General features: G+C 44.7%; 2 protein-coding genes and 4 non-coding genes across 7 annotated transcripts; 5 read left to right on the forward strand and 1 right to left on the reverse strand.

The window, feature by feature from the left end:
- The first annotated feature begins 639 nt into the window (after window positions 1–639).
- Window positions 640–7,532, forward strand: RPL7A (ribosomal protein L7a). Its single transcript, XM_060270543.2, has 8 exons — window positions 640–685; window positions 938–1,058; window positions 3,937–4,086; window positions 4,430–4,570; window positions 5,232–5,311; window positions 5,894–6,024; window positions 6,701–6,770; window positions 7,369–7,532. The coding sequence occupies exons 1-8, from the start codon at window positions 683–685 to the stop codon at window positions 7,471–7,473; spliced, it is 801 nt and encodes a 266-aa protein (XP_060126526.1). The 5' UTR covers window positions 640–682; the 3' UTR covers window positions 7,474–7,532.
- Window positions 3,764–3,838, forward strand: LOC132591549 (small nucleolar RNA SNORD24). The gene has a single exon (XR_009557041.1). It is a non-coding gene; the product is annotated as a small nucleolar RNA SNORD24 (small nucleolar RNA).
- On the forward strand, window positions 4,265–4,338 carry LOC132591550 (small nucleolar RNA SNORD24). Its single transcript, XR_009557042.1, has one exon. It is a non-coding gene; the product is annotated as a small nucleolar RNA SNORD24 (small nucleolar RNA).
- On the forward strand, window positions 4,979–5,056 carry LOC132591548 (small nucleolar RNA SNORD36). The gene has a single exon (XR_009557040.1). It is a non-coding gene; the product is annotated as a small nucleolar RNA SNORD36 (small nucleolar RNA).
- Window positions 5,622–5,701, forward strand: LOC132591547 (small nucleolar RNA SNORD36). Its single transcript, XR_009557039.1, has one exon. It is a non-coding gene; the product is annotated as a small nucleolar RNA SNORD36 (small nucleolar RNA).
- Window positions 7,533–8,068: 536 nt separating the features above from the next.
- Window positions 8,069–19,031, reverse strand: SURF1 (SURF1 cytochrome c oxidase assembly factor). Of its 2 annotated transcripts, none has more exons than XM_088664781.1 (9): window positions 18,929–19,031; window positions 17,977–18,058; window positions 16,167–16,294; window positions 15,577–15,659; window positions 14,948–15,139; window positions 13,639–13,711; window positions 13,378–13,540; window positions 9,481–9,562; window positions 8,069–8,599 (listed from the first exon to the last, which is right to left on the reverse strand). In XM_088664781.1, the coding sequence occupies exons 1-9, from the start codon at window positions 18,986–18,988 to the stop codon at window positions 8,533–8,535; spliced, it is 930 nt and encodes a 309-aa protein (XP_088520907.1). In that variant the 5' UTR covers window positions 18,989–19,031; the 3' UTR covers window positions 8,069–8,532. The 2 variants fall into 2 exon arrangements, with proteins under 2 accessions (XP_088520907.1, XP_060126520.1); XM_060270537.2 differs by having other exon boundaries at window positions 18,920–19,031.
- Window positions 19,032–25,489: the final 6,458 nt, after the last annotated feature.

Raw genomic sequence — 25,489 nt, forward strand, 5'->3', positions numbered from 1 at the left:
TAGCTTGGCACAGAGAGGGGGCGGGACGGACCTGAAATACAGGACGAAACTGTTTCAATATAGGACGTTGCGTTTTACATTCAAATATGGGACAATCCTCAGGGAAGTGCCTCAGGGAATTTTGGTCGTGGGTAGCCAAACAGCTTAGGAGGGAAGCTGTGCCATGTGTCATTGGATACTTTGCTTCTTTGTTTTTTTTGGGGGGGTAGGGCTGCATTTTAACTGATTTTAGAAACTTATGGGAACACACACTGTACATGCTTAGGAGCTGTTTACATCACTGCATAAATATCTGTCTTAAGTACAGGGGCAATAAGTGAGGAAATGACGTTGGGTAGACATGGTTAGTTGGGGAAAGAAGGATGTTGCGGAACTATTTATTATTAATTAAACATATAGCCCGGCCGTAACCCCACGCGTTCCTCATGCCTGTTTTCGTGCGCAGGCGTGGTTTGCAGCCGCATGCTCACTTTGGTACAGTCTTCGGCAATAAACCTATTACGCTCTAGGCACGGACCAGGATTCTCTATGGATGAGGAGGGGCCTCCTGTAGCTTTGCATCTCTACGGTGGAAAGCCACAACGACCATAGACGTATTACTATAGAGTCTACTTCCGCCCCGCGGATTTCTAAAACCCGCCCAGCTGCTTCCTGCTCTTTCTTTTTCGTAGCTGAAGCCAAGATGGTGAGTAGTTGTAGCGGCGGACTCTCAATCCGCCGTCATCGGTCCTCTAAACGGGCTAATGGTTGGGCTTCTTCTGGCAGGGGAGGCACGGCACACCTTGGCGAATCCTTGGCGCCTTGTATTGGGGAGAGCGGATGAAATGGGGAACCGGTGTGGGGGCCTGGGCCTGGTGCAGACCTGGGACTCCGATGTGTGTGCGGCTCGCCCGCTTTTGGTAGGGAATTCACCGAATCGTTCTTTCAACTTACGCAGCCCAAGGGGAAGAAGGCCAAGGGGAAGAAGGTGGCTCCGGCCCCTGCTGTGGTCAAGAAACAGGAGGCCAAGAAGGTTGTAAATCCTCTCTTTGAGAAAAGGCCCAAGAACTTCGGCATCGGTGAGTTGTAAAAAGGATTCATTTCAGTAGCACCTTAAGGTAAAGGAACCCCATACCATTCGGTCCAGTCGTGACCGACTCTGGGCTTGCGGTGCTCATCTCGCGTTATTGGCCGAGGGAGCCGGCGTACAGCTTCCAGCATGTGGCCAGCATGACGATAAGCCGCTTCTGGCAAACCAGAGCAGCACACGGAAACGCCGTTTACCTTCCCGCTTCGAGTGGTACCTATTTATCTACTTGCACTTTGACATGCTTTTCAACTGCTAGGTTGGCATGAGCAGGGACCGAGCAACGGGAGCTCACCCCATCGTGGGGATTCGAAGCACCTTAGAGACCAACTAAGTTTGTCATTGGTATGAGCTTTCGTGTGCATGCAGATACACAGTATGCACACGCACACGAAAGCTCATACCAATGACAAACTTGGTTGGTCTCTAAGGTGCTACTGGAAGCAATTTATTTTGTTTTGACTATGCCAGACCAACGAGGCTGCCTACCTGTAATTGGAAAAAGGAATTGGGGATTGGAATGATGGGTCTCTGCAGCCCTGTTGATCCGTACTCCTAAACAGAATAGGAGTAAAGTTGCTTTCACGGGAAGCCTGTCTATTTATAACAAGTATTTATATGCTGCTGTATCCCAGAAATATATTACTGGGGTTTTGCAACAGTATTAACACCATACAGTAAAATCATTTTTGGAAAAAAATCAAAAGCAAGTTAAAAGGAAAATAATTTAAAGCAAGCATCACTTAATCACCTAGGAGGGATCTACTCTTAAATGCCTTCATAGGCCTTAGGCAGTAGCAATTTTAAAATTGATTTTTAATTGGAAGAATTTCATTTTTTTTTAAAAAAAAGTGATTACAAAAGGAAAACATGAATGAGAATGAAAAGAAAAATTCTCAATTAGGTTTCCATACATATTAAGACTAATGTATAGCCTTAATATTCTGTTACAAATATGTTTATCAATAACATAATATTTTTTGTATAAACTCGTTCCAAATATATTTATCCAAAGAACCATCTATAAGTGGTTGTTCATATGTTGCTAATGTTGCTATGTTATCAAGCTATTGATTATGGAGAATTATAACTATTCTTCCAGTTCATCAGTCCCTTAGCCACCATTTGGGCATGTAGAATCTATTTTTGCTGTCCCATTGTCACTTTCCATACAACAGGTATATCGTTCAAAAGAATATGCTCGTCTGAAAATCTTAAATTCCTCAGTACAGTAATATAATCCAACAAAAAACTTAAGGAGTGAGACATTGTAAAAGTAAGTGTATCAAAAAAGAATTACTGTACTATCCATATTACAACTGTAGCAAAAGGCTGTCTTATACAAGCGCTATCTAAAAAGTAATCACTGGCTTCTTAGTTTCAAATGACATCCAATTGCTGAGAAGACCATTGGACCAAACAGAATTATTAAAAGATGCTGTAACTGCAGGTATTGTCATTGGGCTGCAGCTGGTAGATGGTATTTCTCTCTTAATGGATTTTATGTATAAAATTAATCTCATCTATCAGTTGGTCCAAGGTCAATATCCTTCTCCCATGCAGCTTTTCTATATTACCATGTTTTACCAGAGTGTTTTGTATGTGAAAATCAGCCAGATTTATTATTGGCTAATATATTCCATATTTTTCTAGCTGACTTAATTGTTTCAAGAATCATTTGAACTTCCAAATATTTTGATCCTGATACTGCCCATCCCATTAAGACCATCAACAGGTTTCCATTAATACTTGTCAGTAAATAGGCCTGGTGGTATAATTTAGAATTCCAAATTCACTTTCTTTAATTGGTAATTGCATTTTCTGCAAAGGTATTGTTTGTATTTTTGAGCCCCAAAAGCATTTCCTAAACAGGGAGTTTATCTTTTGGAAATATGGCCCAGATATAAAAAAAAACTGGAAGTCCTCTCAGAATATACATAAATCTGGGAAGAATACTCATTTTTAGAGAGTTCATCCTTCTCTAAAGGGCAAGGCTTAATAACCCCAACTATTGATGTATAGATATGTTATTTATATTAATTGTTACTAGTTGTGTTATATCTCTTGGTATTAACATGCCCATATTAAATAGATTCAGTATGAATTTGATTTTTCTTAAATAGATGTGTGATTAAATTTTCACCTACTGGCATCTTGGTTCCTATTTAGAACAATTAATTTTGATACCTTGTCAAATCTTGATACCTTGCCAAAATATCATCTGCAAATAACACCAATTTGTATTCAACTGAGTTGAGAACTACATAAATCTCAAAATGTTGCCAGGGGTGCTAAACATATTAAAAAGCAAACTTGAAAGTGGACACCCTTCTCTGGTTCCTTGGGCCAATTGAAACAGAGCAGACCATTTACTTTAACTCTAGATGTGGTTGAAACGTACAGTATTTTAATCCAATGTATCAAGTCCACCACTAGTCTAATACTATCTGCGGCTTGTCTTGTTTTTATGAAACCAGTCTGGTCACTCATATTTCCTGAGCTAGTATATTATTTAATTCATTTTTTGGTATTTCCTTGTACAATATAGTGGTTGCACTTCTAATCATTTGCGTTCAAAGTTCCTTACGTTCGTCTTTTAACATTTTCCCGTTTTTATTCTATAATTTGTTTTTATAAGAGGAATATGCAATAATTCAGCCACACATATACATTTTATACAAGCTTCTCTGGGCTGTGAGCAAATGATGCAAAAGAATATTTGCTATCAGAGTGATGCTGCTGACAATCTTATCCACCAAGATCGCTGATGCTCCTGCCACCTTTGCTCTGGGCTGAAAACCAGGAATACAAAAGGATAACCAGTAATTGCTAAGGAAGCAATTATTTTGAGTTGTTATTCTGACTTTCAGGGCAGGACATTCAGCCCAAACGGGACCTGACTCGCTTTGTGAAATGGCCTCGTTATATCCGACTTCAGCGCCAAAGAGCCATCCTCTACAAAAGGCTGAAGGTGCCTCCAGCAGTTAACCAGTTCACTCAAGCATTGGACCGTCAGACAGGTGAAGGCCGGCTCCTTTCCTTGGCTCTAAGGTGGGGTTGCAGAAGGAGGTGTGGGGTAGCTGCTCAGACTCCCTGAATTGAATGTGCACCCCATGTTTTGGGAGCTTGCTGGAAAGAGGCAAGTGTGCGAGAACTAGTTTTACAGAGTGCTATAGTAAGAAAGGGTTTTCCTTTGTGTGCAGATGATGCTACCAAAATATTTGCTATCTGAGCTTCCTTGATGACTCCGAACCACCAAGATCGCTGATGCACAAAAGTCATGTCCTTTATGGGAGGGGATAATGGGAACGTGGTGTTCGGGAAAGAGGCTTTCCTCTGAACGGTTCCTGTTCTCTTCCACAGCTACTCAGCTTCTGAAATTGGCCCACAAATACAGACCTGAGACAAAGCAAGAGAAGAAGCAGAGGCTGTTGGCCCGTGCAGAGCAAAAGGCTGCAGGGAAAGGCGACGTCCCTACCAAGAGGCCTCCTGTGCTCAGAGCGGGTAACCTTCCTACTTTATATTTGTACATTTCAGCCTGGTTGAATGAAAGCTTGGACAACTGCCCATATTTATTTATTGTGTTTATATCCAAAAAGTTCAAGATGGCTTAGATCAGGCATCCCCAAACTGCGGCCCTCCAGATGTTTTGGCCTACAACTCCCATGATCCCTAACTAGCAGGACCACTGGTCAGGGAAGATGGGAATTGTAGTCCAAAACATCTGGAGGGCCAAAGTTTGGGGATGCCTGGCTTAGATGTTTCTCCCCCCCTTCTCATTTTACCCTCGCAAACAACCCTGTAGGGTAGGATGGGTTAAAATACTGGCCCAAGGTTGCCCAGTGAGCTCCATGGTTGAGTTGGGGTTTGAATCCTGGGTTCGCCCAGGTAACCACTGCATCACACTGGCTACCGCGATGATGTATGAATTTCTTCACCTGAACTGCAGACTGAAGAGCAAAACATACGAGCTTTTTAACCCTGAGCGGTAGCAGGCCCTTCTGCTAATCCTTGACATGGCTAGGAAAAGCTGGCAGCTTGGTGCTTTGTTAACACCACTTGAGCCACTGTGCTTTTCCACAGGCAGGGAGCTCTGGATTTATTTATTTTTGCCTGGGAAAACAAACTTTTGTAGCACACTCAAGTTAACTGTCTTTTTCTGCAGGTGTCAACACTGTTACAACTCTGGTGGAGAACAAGAAGGCACAGCTGGTGGTGATTGCACACGATGTAGACCCTGTTGAGGTAAGGACCTGTAAGAGTTGGGGTCTTGTACCCAGAAGCTCAGATTTATGCTGCTAAGTGGTGTTTTTTTTAAATTAATAGCAGCTACTGCATTCTTGTACACCTATATGGGTACGGGTGTTTTCTGCTGTTTCTTTCCTTAACTTGAACAAAACGGTCACCCGCTCCTGCTCTAGATAATTCTTAATGTTGCCAGGCCACTATGCTGACTGTTGAAATGTGCTTGGCTGTACAACTTACTTTGGAAAACATCACCGAGACCTGTTAATATATCTTCAAACTTGACTCTTTATAGAGCAGGGTATGGCTTTTGCAATGATGTTTGAATTTCTTCACCTGACCCCTATCTGTGAAGAGCAAAATTATACGAGCTTTTTAACCCTGAGCAATTGCCAGAGCCCTTGTTGTAAAGCAGGGATGGGGACAGCCCTGATGTTAGACTCCTGCTCCCATCATCCCTAACCACTGGGGCTGATGGGAGTTAGGAGTTCAGTCTGGAGGGTCACAGTTCCTCATTCCTATTGTATTAAAAACTGAACAACCACCAACTTTAAAGCATTTCTTCTCCCCTCTCTGATCCAGCTGGTAGTTTTCCTGCCTGCCTTGTGCAGAAAAATGGGAGTGCCCTATTGCATCATCAAAGGCAAGGCAAGGCTGGGCCGCCTCGTCCACCGAAAGACCTGTACCTGTGTTGCCTTCACTCAGGTTAATCCGTAAGTAGCCCTGAAAACATTTTTTGCCTATTTTCTACTTCAAATGAAGAAACCGAAGAGGCTGGTGTGTTTTGGGACAGTTACACCTTTAATTAACCTCAAGCTGAACAGCTGTTAAAGCTGCTGCAGCAGCAGCCTTTCCTCCTTTCACATCTGGCCATGTTCAGTTCACATGTGCCAGCTGAGCAGTTGGTTCCCATATTGGTAACTACATGACCCCAGGTCTGCAGGGTATTGACTGCATGTAAAGCTTAAAAGTTGGCATTATTGCTGCTAGCCTAGTGTGGCATCAAGCTGTGTTTTTACTTAGAAGTTCACCCTGAAGTAGACCATAATGGTTGTTACATTCAAACCATTGGATTGAGTCAGACTCCAAGCTGACCCATTGAAAATTATGGACATGACTAACTTGGAGCTACTAATTTCAGTGTGTCTGCTCTGAGTAGGACTAAATTGGATGCAACCTTTAGAAACTAAGGGACTTGTTAGTCTTTTGTAGGGGTCTGCTTTGTGTCTAATGTCATTGAAAGATCACAACTGCTGAAGCTAAATGAACTTTCGTAGGGCCCCTTAAGAGAACATTGCCCTGAAAAGTGGCACTTGAAGCAGTATTTTAGTCTACTTGGAGAACTCAAACTCAATTGCTGTCTTGTTGAATCTGTCTTCTCCTTTGCAGCGAGGACAAGGGAGCTCTAGCTAAACTTGTGGAAGCTGTCAAGACCAACTACAATGAGAGATACGATGAGGTAAGATTGTGCCTATAGGATCTGTGGGTATATTGACTGATTTGTCAGCTTTTGGAAAGTGCTCCCTTCCCTTGCAGTGGCATGACCAGGCATGACCACTGTCCAGCTTGCTGAAATCAGGAATGGCTTGCTAGCAGCCTCCAATATGAAAATTCATTCCAACACTGTGTAGAGAATTCCCTCATGGTGTAGCAGAAATTATGTGAGTGAACAGCAGTATCATGTTGACCCACTGAGCTGGTAGCATCTAAAAATATTTTGGGCAAGATAACAGGATTGAGAATCTAAAAATGCCGACAGGAGAAAAGGACTTGCGCCACCATTGGGTTACACAGCCTGTTAGCAATATCCAGTCTGTGTCTATAGTACTACAATGTTTGGAACTGTTACTACAGTACTTGTTAGAGCACAGCTGTAATGTAGGAAGTGGAGTTGATTTGAGTCTCTGTTCCATTGCATCTAATTTGTACTTAAAAGCCGACACTCAGGTTATTGCTGTGAATGTTAAATCCTCAAAATATTGTACCATTTAATATAAATTTTAATTGTAAGTTTTGTAAGTCACTTTGACATGTAAGCAATCTTTTTTTCCTTCCAGATTCGTCGTCACTGGGGCGGCAATCTTCTGGGGCCGAAGTCAGTGGCCCGCATTGCTAAGCTTGAAAAAGCCAAGGCTAAAGAACTGGCTACTAAACTTGGATAGATGTTTCAGATTTGCCTCAAGAAGTTATTCCCATAAAAATAAAATACTACAAAAAAGTGTTCCAGTTGTTTTCTGTAAGTTTTTAGTGATTAGGCAGGCATCCCCAAACTTCGGCCCTCCAGATGTTTTGGACTACAGTTCCCATCTTCCCCGACCACTGGTCCTGTTAGCTAGGGATCATGGGAGTTGTAGGCCAAAACTTCTGGAAGGCCACAGTTTGGGGGTGCCTGGATTAGAGTATGGTGTTCTATAAATTATGTCTTCTGGTAGCCTTGTCTAGTAAAGGGGGATTCCATAGCACCTAAGAAGAAATTATTCCAATGTTCCTTTCACCATTTTCCAACCCAAGGGGAGAGAATTTAAGATTTGCCCCAATAACAACACCTTTGTGGAACTTTGGCCAATGTTAGCTGCAAGTACCGTATATTGGGTTCTAGAACATTTCATAAGCTGCCTTGACAAGACAACAGGAATCAATCAGCTCACAGGGGAGAGTGAAATTGAAATACCCTGCAACTATGAACTTCAGAAGTTTACAATACTTCTTTTTGATAGGGACTTGGTGTCATTATTGTTGCCAAGAAAGACAAAGCTGTATATAAGACATGATTTATTTACTACTTCATTACATGGAAATTTGCATCATATTGCATCTGCAACATGCTGGTTATTTGCACAAACACTAATACTCTTCTTGATTCTTGATTTCCTTCATGTGTCATTTCTGATTACATAGCTTTAAACAACCCTAGATAAGCACTACAATTTGAAAGGCTTTCCCCCTCCCTGTTAAGGCCCCCATCATCCTAATTCCTCCCTTAACCATGCCTACCCAGAAGTGAGTCCTACTGAATTCAGTGGGGCTTATTCCCAGGTCAGTAACACTGCAGCTCTAATATATTGCAGCTGACTTTCAGCAGAACACAAGGGTCTTTGTTGCTTGGGTCTGCTTGCTCTGGTCACCGAAGTGCTGCAATCGAGTCAGAAGGCCTGTTCCTCTATAAAAGTAGTGACCTCAGACTGGCTGCTGCTCCTGTGAGCATTTTGAAGTTGTAAGCCTTAGAGGTGAACCTTCTGAATGAATTTCTTGTACCACATGTAGGAGGTAGCTGCACACAAACCATACCTGCAAAGAAGGGAGAAAGCTGGTGTTAAGGTCAATCTGCAAAGGGCACACAATTATAGGGTCAGAAATGTATGCAAAGGGTTGCCATATCTTGAGCATAAAAAGAGGACAGCAAGCTGGAGAAAGGGGCATATGGGGCTGTGGCCACAGTTCAGGCTGGCAGCAGCCACAGAATGCAGTGTGCCTGCACTCCTCTCCTGGCTCAGGCTGGCAGCGGCTGCAGTGTAGAGAGCAAGTACCCCTGGATGGGCCTGTTTGCCCCCCAAAGAGAACATGTCTGGGAATTCCCAGACATGGCAACCCTACCCAAGGGTCATCTAGTGTAACCCCTGAAATGCATCACTGCTTTTATTCAGCACATTGATTTAGCCATTTAATAACCAATCCTTTCCCAAAAATTCAAAAGTGAGAACCAGAATCATGGAAACTGCAAAATATACATAAGTGCATTTAACTTATTTTGATAGTGGTCTTGATGAGAATCAGTTTTTTAAAAAAATCAGTTGGCAAAAAGTAACACATGCAGAATATTTACCACTTAGCATCATAATTTTTTTTATGTGCCACGCAGTACCACTCAAAAATGGTATATAGATAAAAATCAACAGGAATATCCCAAAGGTTGGGAACATGGATGAAACTAGGGCTGGGCAATACCTGATTTCAACATTGTGATATTTTCACCAGCTAAACATCACAATTGGGGCGTGGGTGGTGCTGTGGGTTAAACCACAGAGCCTAGGGCTGTCTGAAAGAATTTCACCGTCTGAAATAAGGATGGAGCTATAAAGAAGCATTAGCTGTCTCCACAGCTTTTCCTGCATCATGATTTTCAAATATAGCCCAGCTCTAGATAAAACCCCAAATGTTTTGTCACTTACCAGGTAATGATGTATTGCATGTGCTCATTGCGTAACGTCACCCTCGTCTGGCCTCCAATGGGTCCCCCTGGAACTGTGCTTTCTGTGGATGCAAGAGAGACAGCAGGGAGTCTGAACCGTATGCAATACGAGCCTTTAGAAAAGAAATTCATTCAAACACCAGGGGAAGCTTGCTTTTATGTACCAGTAATAAGTGAAAACCTATGTAGTCTGCTCTCAACTCCCATTCCCATTTCACTCTTCCTGCCAATGATACTGTACAGCTCTCCCATGCTCAGATTTTCTGTGTAACTCCCTTTCCGACTTCACCCCCTGTATAGCATAGCAAACCAACCCAACCAAATGGCTGCTCTACCCAATCCACACCTGCTCTGACATGTTGTTTAGTCGTTTACTCGTGTCCGACTCTTCGTGACCCCATGGGGGGTTTGACATAAGTGGTATTAAACTAAGTGGGACTCCATTCATTCGGATCCTGCCCCCTCCAGAGCAGGAGAAAACATGCTGCATCCATCTTTCATGTGATACCCCATTAGATAGTTGAAGGTGGCTACCCTATCTCTTCTCAGTCTCCTCTTTTCCAGGCTAAACATACCCAGCTCCCTCAACCATTCTTCTTAAGGCTAGGTTTCCAGATCCTTGATCATATTGGTTGCCCTCCTTTCCATATGTTCCAGCTTTTTAATATCCTTAAATTGTGGCACCCAGAACTGATCACAGTACTCCAGGTGTGGTCTGACTAAGGCAGAATAGAGCAGGACTATGGCACTATATTTCTGTTGATGCAGCCTAGAATAGCTTTAGCTTTCTTGCTGCTGCATCACACAGTTGACTCATGTTGAGGTTGTGGTCTAATAAGACCCCAAGATCCTTTTCACATGTACTGCTAGCAAGCCAGGTGTCCCCCCCCATCTTTTATTTGTGCAGCTGGTTTTTCCTGCCTAAGTGTAGAACCTCACACTTTGTCCCCACTAAAATTCATTCTTGCATGTATGTAGCTCTACTCACTACTCTATAATTTAGTATAGATATATTTCTTATATATTTTAAACGTGTAAAAAAAAAAACTAGTTAAAAATATTATTAATAGTGAACGAAACCAATAAAAAAGAGATGTCAAATTATGTGTTACTGTACTTACTAAATCTGTAGAGTGTTTTTCCTCCCAAAAACTCAATATACATGGATTCCACCCCACTACCTCTCATATTACTTTATTTATTTATTATGTAATATATTTATATCCTGCTAAGTTGGAATTCAAGGCGGCTTACAACATTTAAAAACATCAGTCATAGAATAAATAATAATAATAACAAACTGGTTAAAAACAATACTTAAAATACATCACAATATATCTAAAACCAGCAATTAAAATTTGAACTGACAGCAGCCCAGTCATCAGCATTGTCTGCACCTTAGTTTCCAAATGCATAAAGCCCTTTACTGCAAAAGTAAATTGATGCCTCCTTTCCTGAATAGAAGCAGGAGCCAAGTCACAAAGAAGAAACTTTGCTGATTGGAATCTCCTTCCCACAGCACTGCTGAGGAAGGAAGATTCCAATAAGTAAATAAATGTTCTTGTTCTCCTGATAAGATCCATGGGGCTTTAATGCACACACCATGCCTCTTGTTAGGCAGAGTAGAGACCCCAATACCATGCTGGGTTTCTATTCTGCCTAGCAAGAGGCACACAAGTGGATCTTATGGGGGAAACAGATTGGGCAGGCAGGAAATGGCCATTTACTTTGCAGTAAAGTGCTGCTTCCTGCCTGCTGGGTCTGCAAGCCCAGCTGGGCACTGCATTCTCATATATTAAAAGGTAAGGGGACCCCTGGTAAAGGGTCCAGTCGCTGACGACTCTGGGGTTGCGACGCTCATCTCACGTTATTGGCTGAGGAAGCCGGTGTACAGCTTCCGGGTCATGTGGCCAGCATGACTAAGACTTCTGGCGTAGCCAGAGAAGCACACGGAAACTCCGTTTACCTTCCCCCCGGAGCGGTTGCTATTTATCTACTTGCACTTCGTGCTTTCAAACTGCTAGGTTGGCAGGAGCAGGGACCGAGCAACGGGAGCTCACCCCGTCACGGGGATTTGAACCACCAACCTTCTGATCGGCAAGCCCAAGAGGCTCAGTGGTTTAACCCACAGCGGCACCCGTGTCCCGTACTCGATATATTACAGGGTGACAAAATACAAAACCTCGATCGTGATCTGGACTGGTAAGGCACAAAGTATCGATATACCGTGTTTCCCCTATTTTAAGATGTAGTCATTATATAAGCCATAGCAGGATTTCTAAGCAATTGCGCGATACAAGCCATACCCCGAAAATAAGACATACTGATAGACCCTTCACCCCGTAGCAATAACCCCCCCTCCCACCAGCCACACCCCTTAAAAATATCTCCCCATTTTGCTGTCGCTCCACAGACACGTATTTCCTTTAAAAGCTTGTAAAAATGCACTGAAGAGCCGTAGCTGCTGGCTGCCGAAGCCTCGTGATTTTCCCTCCATGTTTCTGATAACATTTTTTTAAATAAAAGGATTCGAAAATATTTTTTTTAGCCAAGCTGTGTAAGCTCTACCACTTGGTGAAGAGGAGAAAGGTGGGGTGGGGAGGAGATGAAGGCACGAGGAAGAAAAGAGGGGCGATTGAAGCCACTGCCTCGTGAATGCAGAGGCTGTTTTCCCTTTAAGGAAGAGAGCTCTGTGTGCGCGTCTCTGTCTCTCCACCCCCCCCCCCGCGTCTCTCTCTCTCTCTCTCACACACACACACAGAGCCCACCTCTCGCTTCCCTCCACCTTTCCCTTCCATTCTATGCGCCCACCCATGAGTTGCCTGTTGATTTCCTCTTGACGGCAGTCTCCTGTGTCTGATTGTTGTCTCCTTGCTTTTACCGAAGGTATAAAGCAGCCTTCCTTTCTACCTTATGCTTGCTTGTCTGTGGAGCTGCCCCTTTAAGGATTTGTAAGTAGTTTGGATCGCAGTCCTTGCCTTGGGGACTTTTTTTTAAATTAAGGACTTTTTCCGTCTTGCTGTTTGCGAGCACAAAAGTTAAACTGCCGGTCCTAGCTTCCTTTACCAACAAAATTTTAACTCACCTCGCTAGCTCAATTGCTTCTTAATTGCTACCATTTACCAAGTCAGCAATCTTAATTGCTGTTTAGCTGGCTTCTTTGTTCTCAGCAGGTAGCTTCTTTGCTATCAGTGATAGCACTACAAAGTGTTACATTGTTGGAACTTCAGACTGTTGGAACTTAAGTCTCGGGCAGCTGGCTAGTAGAGATCCTCATTTGCTTTTACGTATAGGCTACTGCTAGGACTGTATCACACAGATAGATTCCATTATACTGGTTTAGATTTAAGAAGCTCCAGTGTAGCAGATTGCTATTAAGTGAGTCCCCACATCAGAGGAGAGAGAGAGCAGCCCTTTGCGAACATCCCAGGGCTGGGGAGAGAGGGCTGGGCCAGGGACGCACACACCTCCCTTCCCTCAGACTCATAATAAAAATACCAGTAAGACATCCCACCAAAAATAAGCCACCCTGTGGTTTTTTGAGGAAAAAAATAAGACGGTGTCTTAAAAAAGGGGAAACACGGTATTACCCATCCCTACTTACCTTCACAGAGCTATGATTCAGAGTTCCCTGGGAAGAGGGATTGACTATTAAAACACTAGTAAGTGTAGCTCTGGGAGAGGAGGGGGAGGGACTCCTAACAACTCACAGCACTGTTAACAAACCACAGTTCCCAGAATTCTTTAAGGGAAGCTATGACCGTGTCAAGTGGTATGATACTGTTTTAAATGCAGATGGGGCCCAAAGTCAGGAGCCTGTTGCAGTCCACTCCTATCAAAAGCCAAGACTGCACAGCCAGGTCCTTGGGGAACTCACTGAAGTCTGCATCAAGGAAGATGGGCTCAGCTCCTGTCACTCTTGCCATGGCATCCAGGTCCCGGTAATGCCAGCGATTCCTTTCAATGTCGTTCTTTGGAACAAACGGCTTGCGGGTTTCCGACAGCCTCACCACCCCTGTGAGCTCAATTTCTTCTTGGATCTACAAGGAAGAGTCCAATAGCAGTTTCTGTCCTTTAAACAAAAGAACACAGTGCCTTATGATACATAATATGGCAGTTTCCATCCCTTGCTACCTACCTGTCCTTGCAACCTGGTCTCTGGCTTAAGTTTCTTTCTGGAGACAAACCCTCTGTTGACAAGGATTGTGATCCTGCAGGGTCAGGGGGAAAGGGAGAGAGGGAAGACAATAAACTCTGTAAGCGTGGAAGTATCCCAGCCCCCTAAAGCAGGAGTGGAAAATGTTTGGCGTGCCAGATCTTGGCTGAACTACAACTCCAGGTATCCCTGGCTGTTGGGAATGCTGGCTGGAGCTGATGGCAGTTGTAGTTCAGCAACATCTGGAGGGCCCACTTCTTCTGTAAGGCACCAAACATTGTAATTCTATGCCAGTCTACTCAGAAGCAAGCATCGTTTATTCAATTTGGCTTACTCACAAGTCCATTTGTATAAAACTTATTTTTGCTAGCCAGGTGGGAAGAGTTACGAACACAAACATCAACACTGCATTGTTGCAATTTGATTGGACTCTTGTTTGGATTCTGTTGTGAGTGCCCTACATATCTTTCATGTAACTTGGCTTTTGACTCCACAGCAATGCTTTTTCTCTCTCCTCTCTGTGCTCAGAGTAGATTCACTCACTTAGCTAACCACCCCATGCACCTTGGGGTAGGTTATAGGGCAGAAGACATCTGTTGGCCTTGAACAGGCACCCCCAACCTGTGGCCCTCCAGATGTTTTGGCCTACAACTCCCATGATCCCTAGCTAACAGAACCAGTGGTTAGGGATGATGGGAATTGTAGTCCAAAAGATCTGGAGGGTCGAAGGTTGAGGATGCCTGGCCTTGAACATGCAGAATTCTCTCTTGTTGTTTTCTGCAACAGACTAACATGGTCACGTGCCTGGAAAATTGACATTGTATGTTATGACGGTTCAGACATTGTTAGCAACGTGAGAGAAACCTATGCTAGAGGCAAAAATTAGACATATTAGTGAAATTACATACATTTAATTATTGGAGATATGCCTCTCTCCTATAATTAAAATAATGTAATTTCACTTACCGTATACTTTTGGAAAAGTTAAAAAACAAAAAACTAAAACAAATCTTCACAGGTATAAGTACATTCTGAAACAAGCTCTGACTACTTTTACAGAATCCAAAGAATGACTTAAATAAAAACAATGCAGAACATTTCAGGTCCTCATGGTTTTGAGGCAGAATTTGAATATATACAGACTGTATTTACTGAAGGGCCATGATCCTCTCTAATGTCACGATCCTACGCATGTCTGCTCAACCAAGTGCCCCAGATTTCAACAGGGATTGTTTGCCAGTAAGTGAGCACCGGGCAGCGGCCCAAATTGTCAGTCTGTTAATATATTTACCCAAGGTCTATGCAGTAAAAGGGTGTGATGACATTGGCACCACTCTCAGGATTGGACATCAGCTGGCCAGCATCCCTGGCTTCTTTCTCTGAATCAACCAATGAACGCGGAAGGATGTACAGCTCCTTGTCATGAATGAAATACCCTCGGACCTTGACAGGTCTGTATTCTAACTCCTTTAGCTCCAAGAAGCTGTCAAAGGACAAAAAAAGAATGTTTGAAAGAGAAGAGTTAGAAGAAGAGTTTGGATTTTATCAATACCCGAAGGAGTCTCAAAGCGGCTAACAATCTCCTTTCCCTTCCTCCCCCACAACAAACACTCTGTGAGGTGAGTGGGGCTGAGAGACTTCAGAGAAGTGTGACTAGCCCAAGGTCACCCAGCAGCTGCATGTGGAGGAGCGGAGGCACGAACCTGGTTCCCCAGATTACGAGTCTACCACTCTTAACCACTACACCACAATGGCTCAGCTGCAGCCCAGAGCTGCAGCCCAAGGCAAGGAACAGCTTCACCTGCTTAAATTCTGCAGAATATAAAAAGGGCTACTTTGTTTAAAGTGGCACGGGCACTTTGAAAAGCAGCACACACCCTCCACATGTTTAATTGGTTCCAAGCCAGTTCACATACTTACTCTGCTGGGAGTGGGATCGGTTCTGCTGCCACCTTGGCTTCCAGATCAGAGATCAACTTCAACTTCCATTTCCGCCGTTGAATCTGACATGGGCATAAGGGCTCTTAGGGGCCTTGAGGGCAACACCAGATGAACATTCGCCCTCCCCAGCACAAAATTTCCCTCCCACCATGGCAGGATAGCTCATCTAATAGAGAAGTATTTGCAATACGAAAAACTGAAGCTTTAGTTTCCTCCTCTAAAGCAAAACAAAATGCACATTTGAAGGAAAATGTGGGTTCCGCCTCTCAAATTCCCTAAATGCTTATTAGTTCTATTCAAATAAAAACTACTCCATGTCATCAGCCAATAGTAAAGGCCATGGGTTGAATTCCATTAAGTTAAACAGGGCAAACACAATGAAATTAATGTATATACAGTATGATAGAAATGCCTGTTAATATCAATCTTTGAGAATGACTAACTTTGGAAACAACTCACAGTAGAGGTTATTGCACTGGCTATGAGCTGTAACTGCAGCCATCTCTGAACACTGGCCCTGAATCAAGAGGCCACACAGAGCAAGCTTCAGATTCAGTGTTTGCATTTACCTGCCAAGTTCCAAGGCAAAATGCCGCTATGGGGATTAGGAGGAGGCCCCACCTGAGCACAGCATCCTCTCCAGATTTGGCAGAAGCAGCTGTGGAAATCCTGGACAAGGCAGGCCTCTGGGGAATCTCTGAGGAAAACGACAGAGGGATGGGTGGGGAGTGTTTGTGTCATCTGAGGAAGAGTCTGCAGAAGCTCTGTGCAGTACCTGGCTCATCACTACAATCAGATTCATTAATATCCAGCAATAACTTATATTTGTATTACCGGTAGTGATTCTTGAACATAGGTGTCAGCCTTATACTGAGTCAGGCCTTCATCCATCCAGCTCAGTACTGTCTACTCTGGCAGGCAGCAGCTCTCCTGGGTTTCAGGCAATGGGTCTCTCTCAGCCCTACCTGGAGATGCTGGGGCTTTTAGCATGCAAGGCAGGTGCTATGCAGCTGATCCATAGAACTTGCTATAGTTCTGACATAACAAACATGAGGAAAGTGCAGTTATGCCCTGACTGCCTCATTTTAGTAATCAGCTGGATATTTGTCTCAATCGCCTAGAGCCTGAGATGGCCCTGGAATATAAAAACCCACTTTGCTGGGCCAAGGAAGGAAGCGAGAATGCACCTAGATGCTCTCTTACCTACCTGGGTTTAAAAAATGGCAAGTGGCTGGAACCACCAATCTCCAATGTTTCCAACCTATACAGCCAGTAGCCAGAAGACATTAGGGCCATTGCCCAATCAGCCTCAGATGTGCCATTAGGCTCAGGAGCACAATACCTCAAGGATTGCCTCTCCCCATATGAACTGACCAGGACCCTGCAATCATCATCTGAGGCCCTTCTTTGTGTGCCTTTGGAGGTTGTCAGCACAAGAACAGGCATTTTCTGCGGTGGCTCCCCATTTGTGGAATGCTCTCCCCAGGGAGGCACGCCTGGCACCTTCATTACATATTGGAGTGGATGATCAGAATAATGTTTATATATAGCGGACAAAATGGAAAGTTCCTTTATTTTCTTTCTTTCTCTCTCTCTTTCTTTCTTTCTTCCTTTTTCTTTATCTCCTCTCTTTCTCTTGCCTTCTCCCCTCTATCCCTTCTCTATTCCTCCTTTCTGTTTTCTTCTTCTTTTTGGTCTGTGATTTTAGTTTTGATAAAAACATTTTAGTTTTGATAAAAAGATAACGGATAATATTCTTTGTATCCCTTTCCCCAAAGATTAATAAAAGTTTATTTTTATATGTATATAAAAATACTTATCTTTAGGTGCCAGGCGAAAACATTTCTCTATAACCAGGCCTTGGGGTGATTATGGTAACATTCTATGGCCTTTTAAATGTGTGTGGGGGAGGGGGGGTTATCGAGGTTTTTTTTGGCCTTGTTATGCTTTTTGTTCTAATTTGTATTTTTATGTTGTCAACTGCCCTGTAATATTTGCCTGAAGGAAGACATACAAAGTAAATAAATAAACAACCACCTGTTGAAGGGAAATATGACTTCTTGATAACAACAACTAAAATGAACATGGTTCTCAAAAGTCACAATAATAAATGAATAAACAGATATAATTAAAATATCTACTCAGAAGTCAGTCCCACTGAATTCCAGAAAACTTACTCCCAGGTAACTACATACAGGAGTGTAACCTGAATATAGAATACAGTTAGCAAATATGACCAGCTAAAGTAGAAGCTGATCTTCTTTGGCCCATGTGGATACCCTCCCCCGTGCAAATAAAATTAAGAAAACAGAAACCAGGCTCCAGCACACAAGCTTCTCCTAAGTCAACATATTATGAAGCATTAAGGGTTTTATTCACCTTTATGTGGTCGTAGCAGGCCAGACGGTGCTTTAAAATGGGTGCATCCAAACAACGTCCTTCCACCCACATAGTAAGGGAGCTAAAAGGAAAACAAAAGGTGCTAATTGAATTTCCCCCTTACATTATAGAAACATATAAGAAGCTGAATTCCGGGTGTCATTTCTGGAAAAGAGGAAATTGCAAAAGATGGACAATGATACCAGTGTTAAAAACCAGGAAAGAAACAGAAAAGGGAAGAAAAGAGGTAACTCTCTCTCTCATCCTTATCCATAGAAAGGTGGATGGCCTACCTCGCCTGGCTGTTGTGCAGGAAAATACACCCTAGTGCCTCAAAAGCACTCGGTTATGTTAAAAGAACTTCACAACATTATTACTTATTAGATTTGACCGGCACTACTCAAAGCAACTTACAACACATCTAAAGTGTAATAAATGGAATGAAATAACTCTCAAAATAGCCGCAGGAAGTGTTGATGCCAGACCAATGACAACTTAGCAATATCACCCACTGCAGTTCCCTTGTGCAAACCCCTTAGGAGAGGCTTTTGTCAAGGAATGGACACATCAGTCTACCCAAATTAATAACGAAGTTGACCTGTATCATCTTTGTGATTTTTAAAAGCAACGTTAGCAGGAGATGCTTCCACCCGCATGGCTGGGGACGAAGAATCGTGCCCGACCTGTTGAATTGCCACCTGCCAGGCTGCTGTGAAAGGCCCCGAAGGTAAACGGCAGCGCAGCCTTTATGCGGGAGCTGTCTTCGGAAAACATTGTCCCGGCAGGCATTTTAACTGAATTCTTATTTTTATGAGTTTCAACTCAATTTTCTATTTGCGGTTGCATCGAGGTTTTTTTATACAGACAGCCGGGATTCATCAGTATGAAAACGGCCAAAATAATAAAAAATGAAATCGAAATAAGAAAACAAAAAGGCTCCCACCTGGCCCACCTTCGCCCGCAAAGGCCCCCTCAGCACAAACTCGCCTAGCAACCGCAAAACCACGGCCATTTCCCACCCCCCACTCCTTTCACAGGCTTTTCCCCCCCACTTCTGCGTCACGCGACTTCCGCTCTCCCAAGGCCCCTTAGAGGCGAGTCTTACGAGGCACTTCCGGCACAGAACACACATGGAGCCCCTTCGCCACTTCTCTCCCCCTCTCTCCCCCCCTCTCTCTCACACACACACACACCAGCCTCACACCATCATTATCGTCATCATTATTAAAAAAGAGCATCTCCTCACGGACAAAGAAGTGCCTCAGGAGGGAAGGACGCCTCATAAGCAACACTCTCTTTCCGCCCCGCATATGGCGGCGATGAGGGCAGGAAACCCGAAGTTTAAGTAGGTGTCAGGCCTGCGTTCTCCCCGTTGGGAGCTGCGTGCGCTGAGTGTCCTGCCTCCTGGGGATAAGGTGGAGCGGGCACGTGCACACTTCTGTGTTATGAGAGCACGTGTGTGTGTGGTGTGTGGTGTGTGGTGTGTGTGTGTGTGTGTATGCCAGTTGGCCAGGTTATCATTTGAAAACTCAATGAAAGGATTCCAAATGTAAATAAAGTCATCTACGGCTCTTGTACTCTCTTGTCAATTTTGTTTCAGTAGCTAAGGCAATTGTCCATTCACTTGTTTCCAGTGAGAAACGTAAATGTTCCAGTCTCTTCCAATTCCGTGTCACCGAAAGGCGTGCTGCCACAAGAAGTGTTCAGTTATCTGTAGTAAAGGTTAAGGTGTTGTTATAAGAATTTTGAGGTCATATATATATATATATAATAATTGTTCATAAAACATGTACATGAATGTACAGTACAGGCACATGTCTGAAGCAGCACAGGAAGACAGACCTTTCTGACACCATTTTGACTCTCTCTCTGACCAGGTGTTCCTCTGCAAGGAAGAAGGGGGGTGGGGGGGAACCTTCTCATTGTCTCAGGAATTAAAGTGATAATCCCTGGCATCCTGATACCTGAGTGCCAGACAAAAGGGTGTGATTAACTTGGCTGGGAAACAGGGAAATGTAAATATCTCTCAATTTTGTTGATTAGGTTTTGGGGGCAGGGGGCAGGGTCCAGGATGCTCAGATTACTGCCACCAGACCTCCCCTTTCATGATGTACCTATGATGAATCTAGGGAGGGGGGGTCTTGGGCTACACCCCTTCTGTGACATATGGATGATGCTTCTGGAGGGTGGGCTGAAACCAATTTCAAATTTCTTTTTAAGGGCAAGACATCTTTGTTTGGGGTTCCTTCCTTGTTCTCCTGTGTGAGAGGAAGGACCCTGTTGCAACAGCGAAAATAAAGGCTTTGCTTCTCAAACTTCTCTGGTTGGCCTCTGTTATATTCTCCAACCGATGGAGAACCCAATAAGGGAATAAAGGCAGATTTTTGCCTATATCAGTGTTCTTCCCTGAAAGTGGTTAACAGTCCTAAACTTGGTGTGTGCACTGTACTTCTTCTCCTGTGGTGTGTCTTATTTATATGAACACCTTTTGCCAAAAAGGCTGTGCGTATCCTCTTGTCCACCCCATGTGGAAAATTGTACCAATTGTATCAGAACCTTGCCAATCCCAAGGTGAGAGTGATTTATTAATACAGGTGCATTTTAGTGGGGTCGGATGCCATCTATGTTCAGTAATAGCTTAAATGTATTCTCTCATACAGTATATGAGTTGAGAGCGATTCACCTTTTTTTTTTTTGCCAGCAGATTATTCCAATTCATCTCTTCAATTTCAATGCCTAAATCAGATTCCCACAACTGTTTTACAGGATCATATTGCCCAATGTTAATTTGTTGAGTATTTTGTAGGGTATAGATAAAAAAGGGTTTGTCTGTTTTATTGGGTCCAGAATTAATTTTCAAATGGTGTCAAGTATCTGGTGGCATGTGTTGAGAGGTTAAGTCTGACCATTGTATTCTATACCCTTAATTTTCTGGCTATTTGGAGTAGTTTTTGTTAACTATACCCTGAGCAGGGAGCAATTTCACATGGCAACCTCTTGTTCTTTAGTTCAGTGTTTCTCAACCTTTTTTGGGCCACGGCACACTTGTTCCGTCAAAAAAATCACGCGGCACACCACCATTAAAAGACGGGGCAAATCCTGGGGATTGGGAATGGGTGGGGGACTGAGGAATAGGGAGGATGAGGTTGGTGTACTTGCTGAGAGAGCCCTCGAGCACCGCCTCCGCCGTCCTGCCTGCCGCCAGCCCCCCCGCTCCCTCCTGGGCTGGCCGCGGCTGAGCTGGGGCTGCTGCTGCTGCCACCACCGCCGCCTCCCTCCGGCCTCCCCGCTGGTGTAGCCACCGCCGCCGCCGCTGCTCCTTGGCGGCCCGAGAGCCCTCCCCGGCTGGCGGAGGAGGACGGCGAGGAGCCCGCCGAGGTGGGGCGTCTGCTGCTGCGTCTGCTGCTGTTACTGCCACCGCTGGATGGGGCTGCTGCTGCTCCAGAGTCCCCGCCGCCCTGCGCTGCTGCCGCCGCTGCCTTCTCCATTGAGCGCGCGGGGAGAGCACGAGGAGGCGGCCTCGGCCATGAAGCGCTGCCTTGCTCAGGGAGCGAGCGCGAGGAGATGACGAAGAAACACCCTTCGCGCCCTCGCGCCCTCCAGACTGACCCGGCCGGCTTCCTTTCCGGCGGGTCAGCGCTGCCTATTGGCGGCCGCAAATCGCCCTTCTCGTTGCCTCACGTTGCGGCACAGCAGCCACTGTCTCGCGCCACAGTAGTGTGCCGCGGAACAGTGGTTGAGAAACGCTGCTTTAGTTGCTGCCTATGCCTGACCCACCCACTGAAACTCTCGTTCCTCCTCCTCTCTCTCTTGCTTCTTTCCCACCATGGCAGAAAGCTGGGGATTACGACTACGGGCAGTCTCTGATGGAGCAGCTGTGCAGACAGTTGAATGGGCAGCTCCAGGAGAAAGTCATTGACAGGCTTCCAGTCCTGCGCTTGACCACGCAGTACAGGATGCACCCCGAGATCTGCCTCTTCCCTTCTAACTACATCTATGACCGTGCCCTGAAAACTGATGGGTGCGTAGTCATCTTTTTGTTAATGATTATCCCACCTCAAGCCAACAGATGTTACAGAAGAAGAAAGTGGACGAATGAATGTGGACGAATGAACCTGAATGTGGATGAAGATTCCACTTTATCCTGGATTTTTCAGAACCCTGAAGTCCAGTGGTGCATCGGCTGTGCTCTCCAGATGCTGCTGGAGTCCAGCAGCCAGCAGCCCCAGCCAGAAGGGCCAGTGGTCAGGGATGGGGAAACTTGAACTTGCTCAGCTGAATGAGAATTCTGCACATGATCATAGGCATCCATCCTGACTCATTCTGGTAACCTGATTTGATACTTAAAAATAAACAAAAAAAACCCTTACTTTCTAACCATTTCTGAAATGTTACTGTTGAATTATGTGCTCTTTGATGCTTGTCTGGATTTTTATAGTGGCAAGTAGCTATATTTATGCTAAACTGCTGCTGCTGAGCTTTTTTTTAAAAAGTGAAATTCTCAGATCAGAGCTGGGAAACCTGTGTCCCTCTTGATGCTGCTGGACTCCCAACAGCCCGAGTCAGGATGGCCTATTGGGGGTGGGGGATACTGCCCAGCGCCACCTGGAGGGTCAAGGTTCCCCCATCCCTGTGGTGTACAAAAGTGCAGTAGGTGCAGTAGGCCTGGTCTGTCCATAATCTCCTTGCTGGATGAAGCCAAGGGTTCAGTTTATTCATTACGTTTATATCCCACCTTTTCCTCCAAGGAGTTCTCCCCCTCCTCATTTAATTTGCACAACCGCCCTGTGAGGTAGGCTGCGCCGAGAGGCAGTGACTGGCCCAAGGCTGCCCACTTTCATGGCTGAGCAGGGATTTGAAGCCTGGTCTCGCAGCTCCTAGTCCAACACTCCAGACACTACACCTCACTGCCTACAGATGCTTCTAGGAAACCCACAAGCTGGGCACCTCGTCTTCAGAAGTGGACTGCTTTTGCATGTGGAGATTGCACACTCCTTGCAGCCGCAGACAAGCCTCTCCTCAACTCACTATCTCCCCTACTCTCTGGAACACCTGGCCCCAGTGACCTTCATTCCTTCATCTCCACCACCCTCAGTGGCCGGAAGGCCTCCTATTCTTTTGAACAACAACCCTGATACTTCTTTGCTGACCCTTTATGTTTGGAATTCCCTCTCCAAGAACATTTGCTGTGCCATAACGCTCCTCATCTTCCTTCAAAAGTGATGTCGCTGGGGAGGCCTTTCATTTGAGGCCTTCCCTGCTGCTGAAGTACACTTGGGCCGTCATCTCTTGCTGGACTTGCCTGCACTTATTTCATAAAATAAAAACTTCCCTCCCTCTGTTGTTTCCCTGTTGTTAAAATGTACATTGTAGGGTCCCTGGGGCAGGGACCTCTCTTCTTGGATGATGAGAGTAGAGTGTATGTAGACTGATAGCTCATTACAATAATACCCCCCCCCCCAATCATTTATTTATGCAACAGCAGTGTGTGAAATACAGGATATATTCCCATTTTAGAGAAGGGCCAAGTGAGGTGCAACAGCCCACTCAGTGACTCTAGTGACCTCTCCAGTCTACATCTGCTGTTGTCTTTTGAGGTGTCAACTGGGGTGCCTCTGCTGGCAATTCTATGGCTTAGGTGCAATCCTTGTGGTGGTCAAGTGTGTGGACCATTGTCCACAAGTCACAGTTGTCTGTTAGAGCCCCCTGTTGGTCTCTGGCCACATTCTTGCAGCCACCTGTGATGCCCATAAGGGATTCAGGAGAGGAGAGGTTTGTGGTCCCACAATATTCTTTGCAGGGGGTGAGGGCAGGCCAAGGCCATGTGAGCTTCATCACTGCAGCTTCTTACTCCAGTGAACTTCCAATTCCTGGTGCTTCTCTGTTCTCTGTGAGGGAGCTTCCTCTGTATCTCACTGGGGGAGAGGAGAAATGGAGCACCAAACCCTTGTCCTCCCTGGTAGGCAAGGGGTTTGGTGCTCTGAGATGTGACCCGGCAGAATTGTTGGCCCCACGGAGTGCTGATGGGGTGAAATAGGGAAACAGGGCTGCACTTCTTTTCCTTTTCCTTTACAGGTTTGGACTTTTCCTGTTTTTTTTGAGAAGGAGAAAAAGGTCACAGTTGCGCTAATGGTGCCTTTCTGTTTTGCAAGTCACCTTTGAAATGAATAAAATATTCAGGCACAGTTTTGAAATATTAACGAGAGAGTTTTCACATGAATCACAACAAATAATATTAATCCGCCAATAGTTTGTGCTACAGAGGGTGTGTGTGTGTGTGGCTCAAGGTCTTGACCTAAAGCTGGTTCCCACCACCAGCCCACTTCCTTTCCACATGGGGGGGTGGGGGGGGTGGAAGGGGCTCTGTGCTTGGAAGCCACATGGTGGGGGGGAGCAGGGAGTGAAAATTGCAAAAGCAGATCATGGACTGGCTTCTAAGATTTATGCCCCAAGCTTCTCACTTTGCTCTCAAATGATGCCCAATAAAGGAGGCACCCAAGGAACAAGTAAATTAAATGATAATTAAAGCTATCAATAAACAACCATTCTGTATGTTTTAAATTATAATCTTAAAAGGTATTTCATAAAGAACCTATGGGGGAGGCAGAGAGAAGCTAAAATATTGCAAAGCAAGGGGAAAAAACCATGTATAAATGAGTATCAGTAATAAATATTCACCACTAACAAAATTGATCAAAATCTGGGCCTCCAATAAAAAAATGTAAAGCAGAAACATGGCAGCAGGGGCTTGTCTCTACTCAGAGGAGGCCCATTGAAATTATACATAGACATGGAAACCTTGGTAGGAATGCCTGCAACCTTTTAGTAATGCACTTACGAATGCATTTCTAATGCCCTTGAAACTTCAACAGGGATTTAGTTAACCCCACTGTGGTCAGCTAGGAGGACACAGGGGGCACTGCCCATTCTGAGCCAGCTTCACCTGTGGATTGTTTTGCCTTCTCCAGCGTCTGAATGTCACCCTCACCCGAGCCAAGTTCAGCCTCTTCATCCTTGGACACCTGCAGACGCTCATGGTACGTGGAAAAAGGCATATACTCTGTTTCGGGATATATATGTCAGCCCTCCTTGTAGAGAAAAGTGGGACTTGGAGGGCCAGTGATGGTGCCCTGGCACTGTGTGGGGCTTGACCCAAGCCTCCCATTGCCCCCCAAAGCTATAAATCAAGCCTACTTCATAGGGTTCGTTTGAGGAGCAGGGTGCCAACAGGCCCAGTACGCTGTATTTATAGGTGGTGTCATTTGTCTGCCCTTGAAAAGGGGGATTTGCTGCTCCGGCTGTGGCAGGTGAGAATTGCAGTTCAAAACTTTGGGAGGGATCCAGGCTGGCCAAAGGTGTTGTAGACAATTAAATCTTTTGAATCTGCAGGGTTGGGGAAAATGTTGGGCCACATTCATTCATTCATTTATTGAATTTAGGTCCAGCCCTCAAGAGCCCAGGATGGTAAACATATCACACACAAAACAATGGTTTTGAAAGCCTTCTAAGAAGA

The sequence above is a fragment of the Zootoca vivipara genome, chromosome Z2, assembly GCF_965207765.1.
Source record: "Zootoca vivipara chromosome Z2, rZooViv2.hap1.1, whole genome shotgun sequence".
In the NCBI taxonomy this organism is placed as follows: Eukaryota; Metazoa; Chordata; class Lepidosauria; order Squamata; family Lacertidae; genus Zootoca; species Zootoca vivipara.

What these genes read in the sequence shown, in the direction of transcription:
- RPL7A (XM_060270543.2), top strand. An exon ending in GCCCAAGAACTTCGGCATCG is followed by an intron (nt 1,059 to 3,936) that starts GTGAGTTGTAAA and finishes TCTGACTTTCAG; the next exon opens with GGCAGGACATTCAGCCCAAA. An exon ending in ACAATGAGAGATACGATGAG is followed by an intron (nt 6,771 to 7,368) that starts GTAAGATTGTGC and finishes TTTTCCTTCCAG; the next exon opens with ATTCGTCGTCACTGGGGCGG.
- SURF1 (XM_060270537.2), bottom strand. Translation starts at nt 18,988, where the DNA reads ATGGCCGTGGTTTTGCGGTTGCTAGGCGAGTTTGTGCTGAGGGGGCCT. An exon ending in TGCGGGCGAAGGTGGGCCAG is followed by an intron (nt 18,059 to 18,919) that starts GTGGGAGCCTTT and finishes TTTTCCTTTTAG; the next exon opens with CTCCCTTACTATGTGGGTGG. An exon ending in TTTGCCTTGGAACTTGGCAG is followed by an intron (nt 15,660 to 16,166) that starts GTAAATGCAAAC and finishes TGCCCATGTCAG; the next exon opens with ATTCAACGGCGGAAATGGAA.